This window comes from Helianthus annuus, chromosome 16 (genome assembly GCF_002127325.2).
Source record: "Helianthus annuus cultivar XRQ/B chromosome 16, HanXRQr2.0-SUNRISE, whole genome shotgun sequence".
Classification (NCBI taxonomy): Eukaryota; Viridiplantae; Streptophyta; class Magnoliopsida; order Asterales; family Asteraceae; genus Helianthus; species Helianthus annuus.
In genome coordinates, this window is record NC_035448.2 from 37176252 (window position 1) to 37190745 (window position 14494).

The 14494-nt window shown below is 39.1% G+C and overlaps 1 protein-coding gene across 1 annotated transcript; it reads right to left on the reverse strand.

Annotated features, from left to right (window-relative positions):
- Nucleotides 1–628: 628 nt before the first annotated feature.
- Nucleotides 629–5002, reverse strand: LOC110915907. Its single transcript, XM_022160655.2, has 7 exons — nt 4597–5002; nt 3570–3675; nt 3382–3450; nt 2479–3168; nt 1910–2273; nt 1305–1386; nt 629–1215 (listed from the first exon to the last, which is right to left on the reverse strand). The coding sequence occupies exons 1-7, from the start codon at nt 4810–4812 to the stop codon at nt 988–990; spliced, it is 1755 nt and encodes a 584-aa protein (XP_022016347.1). The 5' UTR covers nt 4813–5002; the 3' UTR covers nt 629–987.
- Between the last annotated feature and the right edge of the window lie 9492 nt (nt 5003–14494).

Genomic DNA, 14494 nt, shown 5'->3' on the forward strand with positions numbered 1-14494 from the left:
TCTATATATGATGTAGGTCCAAGTGTGGAAAATGGAGCCATGGCATTTCTTGAGGCTCATGATCGAGCTACCAAGAGTGATACACGAAAATGACTATAACTTTGGCTACGAGTCTCCGTTTTAGGCGTTCTACCAGTCAAATTGAAGCTTGAAACAAGGAGCATGTCATGACAAGGCCCGGAAGGGGGCCTTGCCCAAGTTTCAGTCCAAAATACGCATTCTAGTGAAAGTTACCGACACTTTCATGTTTTTCTTCTTGTTTTATGCACTTTGTTTTTGGGCTTGTGTTTGGCCAGTGACCCTTTTATGGCCTGTTTTGAATATCTGTCTTTATTTAAGTACTTGTCATTTGGGTCACTCAAAAAGAAAGTCACCGTTCAAAAAAATTAAGTACTTGTCATGTAATATGGATGCTCATTCATCAATTTTGCAATAAGAACATCCTTTCATTTCAAATTCTTGACGTTTTGGGACGAATTTGGGTGATTTGGGAATATTGTCACAGGTGTTCTCAGAATCAACGTGATCAATTCTTCGTTACTATTTCACACGCTACCTATCCCATGAGGGGCGGGTGGCCAAACTCGAACATGTATAACATCAATCATTTTTATAAAGAACATAATAATGAACTTAACTATCTCCCCAAACTAGGTTCGAACCCCTGACCTTCCGGTTGCCTAGTCTTATGCGCAACCATCAAGCCATAGCTCTCACCCATTCAGAATTGATTTCTTTAGTACAATACCACAGGTTACAAAATGTTGTCTTCTCCTGTTGGCGGTTGCTATATATGACCATCGTCAAAAATACTTTGTAACGGTTTGTTTAGTTATTACATATAGGAAACACATATTACATGATGTATTAATCGTAGGTTAGTAGGGATACCTTTAGGTAAAATAAGGAGCAGTCGATCACCAGCGAACTAGATGGTCGAAAATCTTCTGAGACGTCTTACATAGTTCACAGAACATAAACATCTTGTCAAAATGCATGGCAGGTAAAGCAGCCGCTTATGGAACCTATCTGTGGAGTCCTGATGAGCGATATGACCTTGTGTGAAGAAGATGAAGAAGAAGATCTGGGAGAAACTTGATCATGAGTCTGCTTAGATAAAACCGACCCTCTCATTTCTTGAGCCTTTTTCTGGTTTGATCTTAGTTTATTCATTATCTTATCCATCGACGATGATCTCTTCTTTTCCAGTTTCATCTATATACAACATAGCCGGACTTCATTACTCACATATAGAATTAAATCCAAATAGCAATACAACTTATGCAAGAAAAGTGAAAATGAACCTCAAGTTTCCGTATAGCTGCTTCTGCTTTAGCTTTCTGTAAATTCTCCCAAGCAGTAATTTTAGCTTCCTCTCGTTTCACCCTGGAAAATGAAATAAACAATATATACACAAAACATACTATAAAGGTTTCAGATGAGAAAAATAGAGTAAAATGCCATTTTCGTCTCGTCCCTAAGGGTTGGCCAGTTTTGCGACTTTCGACCAATGGTTTGTTTTTCCGCATTTGGATCCAAAAGGTTTAAAAACTAGTCAGTTTCATACGGCTCGTTAACTCCGTCCATTTTTCTCCGTTAGGTAAGGGGTATTTTCGTCTTTTTTGTTAACTTAAAGCATTTATGAACCAGATTTGAGACAAAAAAATGTACATAAAGTGAAAAAGAGCGAATTGCCCTTTATATTAACAAAATAGATGGAAACACCCCTGAATTAACGGAGAAAAATGGATGAAGTTAACGAGCCTGATGAAATGGCAAGATTTCAAACCTTTTCGATCCAGGTGCAGAAAAAAAAACCTTTGGATGAACGTTGCAAAACTGGCCAAACCTCAGGGACGAAAATGGCATTTTACTCTCAAAAAAAAAAATAACTGAAAAGTAGGCATACTTTGAGAGGTTTTTTGTCATCTCTGAAACATCCCAATCAGCAGAACGAGCCTCGAGGGATTTTCTTTTCCAGCCATCCATCATTTCTGAGGCAGACCGCCTAGCTGGAATTTGAGATCTTGTTTTCATAGACCATCTTGAGAAACCGACCTGATCATCAACCTGTACATCCCGCATTTCTGCTTTAGAGGAACGCGTCTCCTCCACAGGTAGTATAGATGTTGACATGGAGATAGAGTTTGAGTTTCTCCTCCTAGGAGACGAGTATGGACTACCATCAGGACTCATTTGGGTTGCCATATCTCTTCGTGAAACATCACGAGATATGTTGGTAGCAGCATCCGTCACACAGCCGGTCCTACCATCTATAAAAAATGGTTAAACTGTTAGAAATGATATACTTGCCGTTGGCGATACTATAGTCCTATTAACAGTTGATATACTTAACGTGAAATACTAGAACTAAGAAATGAAAAAGTATCTAGTGATGTGCATTATAACTAAACTAGAGATCTTTTTTTGAAATATCGATTAAGGCATACAGAGAGGTTAATAGTTAATACGACGCACCTTGAGTTATACGCAACAATGACTCACTCAACGATTCAGAGCAACCATGTAAGCTGAGTGATCTTGCCAAACAAGGCTCGTTAAGTGAAGGGAAGTTCCCACTGTTGTCAAGTTGATTGTGATACCTAACGGACAAACCATCACCAGCATTTACTCCACTTGAAAATGGTGATCCCGGGAATAAACTCCCAAGATTCACTGACCCTCCGTCAAACATATGCACTGTCGGGGAATACGTGGAGTTGTTGTATGCAGATCGACGAGGCCAAAGCGGCCCACTCTTTGCCTTGGGCCGCCTTTGCGGCTGTTTAACCGAAGGCCTAAAAGCACCATCTCCTGCAACTGGACTACATATCCACCTCTCGGCATCTTCCCATTTTGAAGGCAATGTTTTTCCACTATTATAAGACGTTAATACAGAACTCACCTGCCTCCGGTTAGTATTTGTATGCAACGGCACACGTTCTGAACTCCAACCTTTCTGAATCCCGCTGTTTGCAGGACTGTATTTTGGTGTTACTGGACTCGGGAACATACTAGTTTGCCTGTTTGAAACAGAGCTTTTCATAGGAAGTCTTGGAGAAGAACTAGTCATATTCGGCAACTGATTGTTCAGATCCAATGATGGAGGTCTTCTCCGGTCAGACTTCTTCCGAAGAATTTCAGATCTAGACTTCCGGTTTTGGCAATCTATAAAAGAGCAACACTAGTTCAGTTATATGACAATTTGTAACACTAACCAACAATAGTTGTTAGCTTTATAAGTATCAGATTTTGATCCCCAGCCTCATGGCTGACAGCCTAATGTTCTGACCAAATCACTAACTTGCAATCTATGACAGGTTTAAAGTAACCTTAAAATCTAATGCAACAGTTTAGCACTATATTTTATTGGAATAATACCTTTTACAGCCTGAGAGAAGGAGCTTCTTGCTGAATCCAGGGTTTGATTATTCTCACCATCTATTATAGCTGCAGACACAATAGTAAACAAAAATCATCATGATTTGCACCTTCTTAAAGGAAAATCTTCAACAGTTAGTAGCTTTAATGATTAAAAAGACACTGTAGAAAGGTTTATAATATTTTACATTTTGCTTTTTCCACTTTTCTGCTATGCACTGTGGAATCATTGTTTGGATCTAGATCTGGACCCCTGGAGGTGGAAAAATCACGAAAAGCACGTCCAGACAAATGCTGTTTCAAAATCAGAACACTATTTTAATCACTTAGATTCACCAGAATTTGAATTTCAATCAGACACAAATCGCACTGTACATAAACCGAAAACCTAATCACTAAACAAGTAAACTTCTATCAGATTAAACGCTCTGTAAACTATAATGACTAGATTTGTTGATCCAATAAGTCACATAAATCACATTACACAGAAACCGGAAACCTACTCACTAAACATCAATTGAATTAAACTACCTGTACAACATAATGACTAGTGAAACGCTGTATGTGAACGAAATCGGAAACCTAATCACTGAACATGAATCAAATTAAAAAATCTGTACATTATAATCACTAATAAAAATGCTGTTTCTGAATGAAATCAGAAACCTAATCAGCGAACATCAATCAAGTTAAGCAATCTGTACATTATAATGACTAATTAAATGAAATCGCAAACCTAATCACCAAACATCAATTAAGTTAAGCAATCTGTACAATATAACGACTAATGAAACGCTGTTGTAAACGAAATCGGAAACCTAATCACTGAACATGAATCGAATTAAACAATCTGTAGAATATAACGGCTACTGAAACGCTGTTCTAAATGAAATCGGAAACCTAATCACCTGTGCATTATAATGACTAGTGAAATGAAATCGAAAACTTAACCACTGAACATGATCTATTAAACAATCTGTACATTATAGTGACTAATAAACCGCTGTTTTCTAAATGAAATCGGAAACCTAATCACTGAACATGAATCAAATTTAACAATATGAGCATTATAACGACTAACGAAACGCTGTATGTGAACGAAATCGGAAGCCTAATCAGTGAACATGAATCAAATCAAATCAAACAATCTGAACATTATAAAAACTAACGTGACGCTGTATGTAAGCAAAATCGAAGCGATAATTAACAAATTACCAGAGACATTGCGGAGACGAGAGAATCACGATCAACAACATCGGAAGCAGAAGAGCATCGATCAACGCTAGCAGAAGCGGAAGAAGATAAGAGGCTAAAATTGGAGAAAATTACAGAGTCAGGACTAGCGTCTCGAGCACCAGCACCGCCATAGCTGGATCTGGATTGGCTGCTGGTGATGTTGAAATTGTGATCTTGAAAGGTGAACTGCTGCATTGTCAATGGTGGAATCTACAGGTTGTGTTGGGTGATTGTAGTCAGTTGGTTGTAGCGGTGATTTTACGGAGAAAATGGCGGGTATATTGGAGGGGAAATTTGGAAATTGTAGAGAGAGAGAGTGAGAGACAGACAGGTGGTATCACAAGGTCATGATGGTGTGTTGTTGAAGTTTAAAAAGATTGACAGAAAATGGTGGGGTGGTGACCTCTATTAACAAATTTTGATAAAGACACTTGGAATATTAAATCACTCAAATTTATAGAAAAAAATAGTATAAAATTGGCCTAAACTGTTTTTTTTAATAATAGAAATGAATGAGGCGTCTGTAATACGAAATGTTAGCTACATGTTTGAATTTTGGCTCATAATTGAATCAAGCCGACATGTCTTCACTTCACCCTATATGGTAATGTATAGTATCACAATGTAATGTAATCTACAACTAATAAGAATGGCAATGGGCCGGGTATTGGTAATCCCAGGCCCGTACCCGGTTGTAATTCTTTGTCCCATACCTGATCCGTTACCCGTCGGGTATTTTTCCGGTAATTACCCGTCGGGTATCGGGCATACCCGCGGGTATCAGGTATACCCGTTAATTTCTCAAAAATACCGGTTGGGACAAATGTGCAATTTTTTACTTTGATGTTTAGATGATTTACTATTTTAATGAATATAACAAATGAAAATATGATTAACAACTTACATATCATATTAAGACCACATATGTTAAATGTGGAGAGTTCAAATGAGAAGAAATTTTTTGTAAGAAGAAAAAAGAACAAATTTCAACCAATAAGAATACTTTATTTTACTTCATTTAATATAAGTATTTAATGTTACTATAAGGGTACATTGGTAAATCTACATAGGTCATTAATTTGTAGTCTTCCTCTTTAATAGCTAATACATTAAATTTTTTGTAAATTATCTTCAAAATATATATTTTTTAAAAAAAATAATAATTTAAAGTGTAGGATAAATTAGAAATTGTGTAGGATAAATTACGAGTTGTGTAAGATAAATTTTAACGTGTAGGATGAATTTCGAAATATGTAGGACAACTTTTTGATGTGTGTAGGCAAAAAAAGTTAGTGTGGAGAATAATAGTCTTTATGACTAATTAATTAGTCAAAAATAATAATAAATGAGATAAGTGAAAAACCATTTAATGTTTTACAAACTTACCCTTTGTTCTTTTTCTTCTCAATTAATTTTTCTTCTCAAATGAACCTTCCCCTATGTTAAATTAAATTAAAACTATTACTTAATTAAGTAATTGTATCACGACTAACTAATTGCATAAAACATCCACATAACAAAGGGTGATAGTTTCCATATCCAATATGCATGTTTAAAAATAAGTTATATGTTCACTAAACACTTGTCATATACATATCCACATATGACTATAGAGAATGTAATAAGTACATGTACTAAGTTTATATATATGGAAATCTATAGTATGATAACTTCGGGTATTATTTGGGTAAATGGGTCGGGTATCGGGCGGGTATCACTAAATCCCATACCCGTACCCATACCCGAATTTTTTCTATTTTTAAGCCCGTACCCGGCCCATACCTATTGGGCTTCGGGTATACCCGGCCCGTATGTTTCGGGTATACCCGGCGGGCTTGGGCTTTTTTGCCATCCCTAACAACAAATGTGCACGGTCCGGTGCCCACGACATTATAGTCTAGTAGTATTTTGGGGTGGGATAAGGCTTATGACCATTAGGTCATGGGTTCGATTCTCACAAGGGAGGTTTTCCCAGATTTATTGGGTTTCCTCCTGAATTGGTGTATAGTCATTATTGCCTAGTGGATATGGATATGATCGGGTGGTTCCGCTGGTGTCACGATGATACTTCAGTAGTCCGTCAGTGATCAAAATTTGCCCTTCAAAAAATGTGAACAGTCCGGTGCAAATTAAAGTTATTATTTAGCGAAGTGAAGTCTATTGGGTAACTTTGAGGTAGAACAGATCTAAAATTAAATTATGTTTTTTGGGCGATTTGGTATAATTTGTAATCTGGTATAAGTAGATCTAAATTCTCACCCGGCGTGGAAGTGTTTGGGGAGGGTGACGTGGTGCGTTGGATTGGTGGTTGGGTTATAGCAGTTCAACGGCTAGCAATTTAAAAAAAATTAACTATATTTTAAAACATTTTAACCTAAATTTAAAAAAAACACACACAACGTATCCAACTCATTCTCTCTACCCACATATTTTTCCACTCCCAATTTTAGCATCCTTTTAAAAAATGGAAGGCTCAAGTTCATCACCTTCACCGTTTTCTTGTGCGCTTGAAAACCTTCTTTTATTCTCATCAGATGACGAGAGAGCGGAACTAATAATTTCAGCCGTTTAAAAAAAGGGGTTCAAACAAGGGTTCTCCTCAGAACCCAAAAGAAGGAAATATATAGTACGCGATCAAATCATCGCACATGAGTTATTGATAAGTGGTTATTTTCACCCAACCCAACATATGATGATAGTACTTTTAGGCGTAGTTTTCATTTGAGCCACTGTTTATTTCTAAGAATATTAAACGATTTAGTAAGTAAATATGATTTTTTTTTTCAACAAAAAACGGATGCGCGTGGCACTCTTGGATTTAGCACGTTGCAAAAGTCACGGCCGCAATTAGACAATTAGCTTATGGCACAACTTCCAACATAATATAAGAATATATCAAAATGTTGGAACGAGTGGTGAGGGAAAGCATCCATTATTTTTGTGAATATGTCATTGGTCTACATTTAAAAAAATATTTGAGACAACCTACGTTTAGTGATATACAACAAATTTTGGAGGCTCATGAAGAGCGACATGGTTTCCCTAGGATAATTTGTAGTTTAGATTATATGAAATGAGAGTGGGAAAATTATCCAACTGCATGGAGCGGGCAACACACGAGTGGATATCATAAAAAATCGGCTATGATGCTTGAAGCGGTTGCATCACAAGATCTTTGGATTTGGCATGCATTTTTTGGTATGCATGTTGCAAAATAACGATATAAATATTCTTAATCAATCACTCATTTTCGACGACTATATAAATGGTGTTTGATCGACGGCTTCTTTTTTTTGTAAACGGTGCGGAGTACAAATACAATTATTATCATACGGATGGTATTTACCCGGACTATGCCGTGTTTGTAAAATCATTTACAAAGAACGTTAGACGAACAAAGAACGAAGTTTAACAGTGCTATATTTTTGCTATTTTTTTGGATGTTGAGCCCTAAATTTGGTGTCTTGTTGATTCCGATATTCTAATACTAATTTCTTGCTATGTTTATTACTATAAAGTTAATCGTCGTTTAGAAAGTAGTTTATATAAGAGTAAAATGCTTATGTGCTTTGGTAGATTAACACCTATAGTCCTCAACTTTTGGAAATTACATGTATACTCCCTATGGTTTGCTTGTTTATTATTCGGATAGTCCCTAAAGTGGATGAACGTTAGTTTTCTTGGTTAAATGGGTGTAAATGACAAAACTACCCTTTTCATTAAAAAACTAACAAATAAAACAGAAAAAGAAATCAAAGAGGTTTATGGGGTCCACTTAATGATTTGATACTATAAATAGTTAGACCCACCTCCACCACCCTCTTTTCTCCCATTTCTCTATGATCTCAAACACATACACCACCACCCACCTATTACGCAGTCACCACCACCCCCATTTCGCCACCGCCGATCGAACACCGCCAGTCCGCCACCCTCCATGTGACAACCTGAGATTTCAAGTCCTTTCATTTACATATCTCTTGTGTGGAAGTTCTGTTTTGATAACTTGTTTCATGTTATGTGATGTGTTATTGTTTGAAAGATTAGAGTTTTGATGATTAATGAATGGTTATATTACTTGAGAATGAAAGCTTAGGACTTACTAATGTTTCGTCGCTTAGTGATCACGACGAAAGATGGGTCTTTCGTCATCAACGGCCAACCGACAAAAGTTGGTCTTTCGTCGGGAATGTTATTCGCCGAAATGGGCTTTGGCCCAAATGGAACCCAGACTCGCTGCTATCACTATTTAAATACAAACCTGCTTAGCCCTAGACCTTTCTCCTCCACTGTAAACGTCGGCAGCGCTATTCGTCTCTTTTGAAGCCTTCTTGTATTCTCGTGATTATCTCGTCAATCGGTTAGCAATTCACCACACTTTATGTTAATTAATGTTGTTTTGCGGATGATTGTCTGTGATGCATAAGATCTTTACGTGAAATTAGGGTTCGTCTGTAATGTCGTGCATCAGTTAGAATGTATGAATGATTTTGGTGATTAGTTCATGTTGTTACTAGAGGTTAGAATACTTTACGAATGACGATTTCTTAAATGTGATTCTGGGTTCGTATCTAACTGATGAGTTGCTTGATTAGTATGATGTTTCGCATGATAAACCACTAAGTTATGATTGGTATGTCGAATAGAAACTGTTTTATTATGAATGGGTTTGAATAGTTGATGATTGATCATGGTCAGGTTCATATTCATGGCTAAAAGTATCGTTTGATCTGATTGATGAAACTGTCAAAGTGTTAGCAATAATTATGGCTGAAAATATGGGAACTGTTGTCACACCCCAACCGATGGCGGAATCATCGGGGCGCGGCACTAGGCGAATCAGATTGCTCAAGAGAATCCATAACAACTATATTGCGATAATATCCATTACATTTGTCATCCCATACTAACAAACAATACAATCACATAAGTTATCACAGATTTCTTGTCCTCTCGAACAATTCAAATCCGTCAACTTAGAATTTAGGTGTGTTTCTAGACTTCCTAGCTCGATTTGATGTAGACTTCGACTAATCCTGCAACATACGTTAAAATATTGTCAATACAAAAGTATTGGCGAGTATACAGGTTTGATATGTAATAGTATAATAGATTAAAAGTGCTGCGAATTTCCATATGCATAAACGTAACACACGACATATATACTCACAAAACTGATACTACCAGCTAAGTCCTCGATGCTCGACTCTTCGATGGCATAACTAGACCCTGTCGAGCGCAATAGTACTATACTAGTCTGGGTGGGACGTCACGAGTATAAGTCCTAGCATACATGCAACTAGCATCACGTATATCTATGTAAACAGTTATTCGCATGTGATAGATTGACAATTTGAATCATTCGTTTGATAAGTTCGATTTATAAGGAACGTATGTTACACCCAAAATTCGATAAAAGGGGTCAAGTATACTCACAGTGCGTACTCGGTCGGATTGATGGGATGGTGCCTGAGAATGTCCTGATTTCAGACTAATTGCATAAGTATTGGATTACGCGTTAAACGGTATCGAATTACGCGAAATTGGACGAAAAGTTGGATTGAGCTGGCCCATTCGGATGGACCGCTCGATCGGCCGGGCTGCTCGATCGAGTGGGCCGTTCGATCGAGTGGGCCGTTCGATCGGCTGGTCCAGCCGATCGGCTGGGCCGCTCGATCGACTGGGCCGCTCGATCGGCCAGCCTGTCCATCAATTCCGACCTGTTCTATCGGCCGGGAATCACCCCGTTCCATCAGAACTGGCCGTTCTTGGCGGTTTTTCCGTGTTTAACCCGAAACTGGTCGTCTCTTTGGTAGGAATCAGATCCCTGACCAACACGACACTAAGAATGAGTAGAAGGTCGGTCTAGGCTCTGTTTCTACCATTTTTGTGTATAGATTTGACATGAAAACCTTGATTATCCTTATGGAATTTCTTAGATCTGAATTGTTCTTAGTGGAATGAGGCCAACATTTGAAGTTCATAAGAACTTTGTGATGACATCACTCTGAACATCTCAAATCCATGGCTTCTTGATTAGAAAACATGGATTTGGACGAGGTTCACGAAGAATCGCATGGAAACCATTCGTTTCTGAGTTGTTCTTCATGGGATGACATCACCTTTGAAGAACTCCATGGTGACATCACCCTAGAACACTCCGAATCCGCTGATTTCACGGTTAAAAGTCGGATTTTGAAAGATAGAAAGATGAAGGATTGCATATAGATCGAAGTAGTACAAGATTTGAGTTGAAAACTTACAAGAATCGCGAGATATCGGAAGATTAAGGGGCTGGAACGTCTTGGTCGAGTAACAGCAGCAACAACAAGTGTTTGAGGGTGATAGAGGGGTATTTATAGGCAAGGGAGGAGGAAAAAAGAGGAAAGGTGGGCCGGATCGGCTGGCCCGTTCGGTCGGCCGGCCCAGCCGATCGGCTGGCCTGTCCGATCGGACGGCCCAGCCGATCGGCCGGTCCGTTCGATCAGGTGGGCCCAGCCGATTGGCTGTCTGTCCGATCGGCCGGCCCAGCCGATCAGCTGGCCCGTTCGATCGGGCGGCCCAGCCGATCGGCTGGCCCGTCCGTACGGAAGCCCTGGGTCCTCGTTTTTGGCGCGATTTCGACTGTTTGGCCGTATTTTCTTATATTTATATAATTATTTAATTATTTATTATAATTAATCACAAAAAGGGTCGTATACACGTATCTATATAACATATTCGGTGCGATGATCGAGTTACGCGTGCCTTCGAGTGCGTTCTTTGATGTGATGTGCCACAATGATTATCGGGGCACTACTTGCTCGTATTGCCATCATCGTCATGACGGCTGGAGGCATGGTACTCACCCGATAGTCCTTGTTAGCGTTGGTTTGCTTATGTTTCGACACCTCACGGTTATCGAGGAGGGTAGATTAATCCCTCACTCAACATCATCGTGAGTGTTATAATTTATGAAAATAGGTTTGTAATTGCCATAGAATATGCGTAATTATTCGATTATACTTCGATTTAGCGGTATATCTGATATAGTTACATTATGATCCGAATCTATGGTGCTAGGCGTAACGAGCGTATCGCGTAGTAACAACGTACGAAGGTGCGGGTTGTTACAACTGTAACTGCCTGTGAAGACCGCGACGAAAGACTGATCCCACGAAAAACATGGCTTGGCGAAAAACCTGGTTTTTCGTTGAGTGGATGTTGACGAAACACTAGGGTCTTTCCTCATGTGTAACCTCGACGAAACATAGTCTTTCGCCGTAGGGTCTTTCGCCGTAGGGTCCTTCGTCGAAGGGTAATCTGTTTGGGCTTGGGTTTGGTTAAGTAGCCCAGTTAACTGTTGTGGGATGTTTGTGTGTTATTCATGGATGTGAACTGAATATGTGCTATCTGATGTACGTTGATACTTGTGATAAATGCAAACTGAGAAAATATGAGACTTAAGTGTTTACGAAACTGACTTCATCTAGTAACCACGGTAGGGTTGGTTGATTAACTTGGCACGGGTAACTTAACAAACCGAGCAAATCGAGGTGAGTTCACTGCTCTTTATCCAAGCATATGTCCCAGGGAGGGACATCTGGTAAATGTTCCGGGGAGGAATGTCAGGTTATTGGGATGTTGGTTAATACACTCATATCTATCACTTAAGTCCCTCCTACCGATTGTTGCTGGGGAGGCAACGGGGTATTAGTTAATAGCACTATTTAGGTTTGGCACCCTCACACCGCACCGAGGAGGTCGGGAGTGAACTAATGACCCCAATCTTGACCATTGCTTTGATAGAGGCTTTGGGGAATATGGCAAATAATCTGGAGCCATCTGCGGTAATCGAGTTATTAACAACGTCAAATCATTGAATTGTTTTATACTTATATCTGGTAACTAAAACGTGTTAACAAACTTTGAACTCACCAGCGTCGTCTGACACACTTGTCTGCATGCTTGCAGGTCGTTAGATTCTTGGTAATGGACTTGCTATCTAGGAGTGCTGGAGTGGTCATGGGTCGAGACTCTTGGATACTTGTTTTGTTGGTTTTGAACACTTGTTTTGAAACAATTGATTAACAATTTACATTATGCTTCCGCTGAACGTTTACTTGGATTTTATCTTATGACTTGGAAATATATTATGAAATTAATGGAATGTTTTGCTTAAATATCTATTACGGTTCAATGTGATTGGTGGCTTGGATCTTGGTACGTCACATGTCCTGCGGTGTTTCCGCAAGTGGTATTTTGGGGGTGTGACAGTTTGGTATCAGAGCCACTGGTTATAGTGAACTAGGTTTTAAAACATTTTCATAAAACCAGACTATAACCGAACAGCTTCGAAAATTGACCATGACACTCAGCTCCAGATTGCAAGGTTCGTCCTTTGTTTACTTTATGCATTACTTGTTTAGTAGTCTCACACTCACGACTTGCATGAAACTACGTACTAGATACCATGATGTGATTACCTGTGCTGCATGTTTTAGTAGAGCTTGATGGTGTGACACTACTCTTCGACTTTGTGATTCTTAAACCTGTAATACCTTTCGTTTCGCTATTTGAATGTGAGGAAACTTTCAGCGCGAGTTAAGAGGCACTGAGATAAGCATGCAAATTGCCTTATTATTATGGGTGCACACATAATAATAATGTGGGGTGCATGTGAGTCCCAGTGAGGCTTAACGAGTGTGAGAAGGGTTCCGCTCTGATGTTTGATGTAAACTTCGTAGTTTGTAGATGTCAATGTGAGGTTTGACTCCTACCTTATCCCGATTCTTAAACTTTTCCCTCTTCTTATATAGAATCATGAGCGGACAAGGCCATGGACGTGGTCACATTGCGATGACTCAGGCTGAGTTGACAAATTTGGTTTTGAACACTTGTTTTGAAACAATTGATTAACAATTTACATTATGCTTCCGCTGAACGTTTACTTGGATTTTATCTTATGACTTGGAAATATATTATGAAATGAATGGAATGTTTTGCTTAAATATCTATTACGGTTCAATGTGATTGGTGGCTTGGATCCTGGTACGTCACATGTCCTACGGTGTTTCCGCAAGTGGTATTTTGGGGGTGTGATAGTTTGGTATCAGAGCCACTGGTTATAGTGAACTAGGTTTTAAAACGTTTTCATAAAACCAGACTATAACCGAACAGCTTCGAAAATTGACCATGACACTCAGCTCCAGATTGCAAGGTTCGTCCTCTGTTTACTTTATGCATTACTTGTTTAGTAGTCTCACACTCACAACTTGCATGAAACTACGTACTAGATACCATGATGTGATTACCTGTGCTGCATGTTTTAGTAGAGCTTGATGGTGTGACACTACTCTTCGACTTTGTGATTCTTAAACCTGTAATACCTTTCGTTTCGCTATTTGAATGTGAGGAAACTTTCAGCGCGAGTTAAGAGGCACTGAGATAAGCATGCAAATTGCCTTATTATTATGGGTGCACACATAATAATAATAATGTGGGGTGCATGTGAGTCCCAGTGAGGCTTACCGAGTGTGAGAAGGGTTCCGCTCTGACGTTTGATGTAAACTTCGTAGTTTGTAGATGTCAATGTGAGGTTTGACTCCTACCTTATCCCGATTCTTAAGCTTTTCCCTCTTCTTATATAGAATCATGAGCGGACAAGGCCATGGACGTGGTCACATTGCGATGACTCAGGCTGAGTTGACAAATTTGATTAACACCCGTGTGGCTGAGGCTTTAGTAGCGTATCAAGCTGGTACGATATGTGCCGATTATTCATTATTCTTGTGTCGCGTACACAACTCTTACCCGTATGCTGTATTTTCTTTCGTTCTTAGGTCAGCAAGCGAATCAGAATCAAAACAATCCGCCTGCTTGTACGTTCAAAACGCTC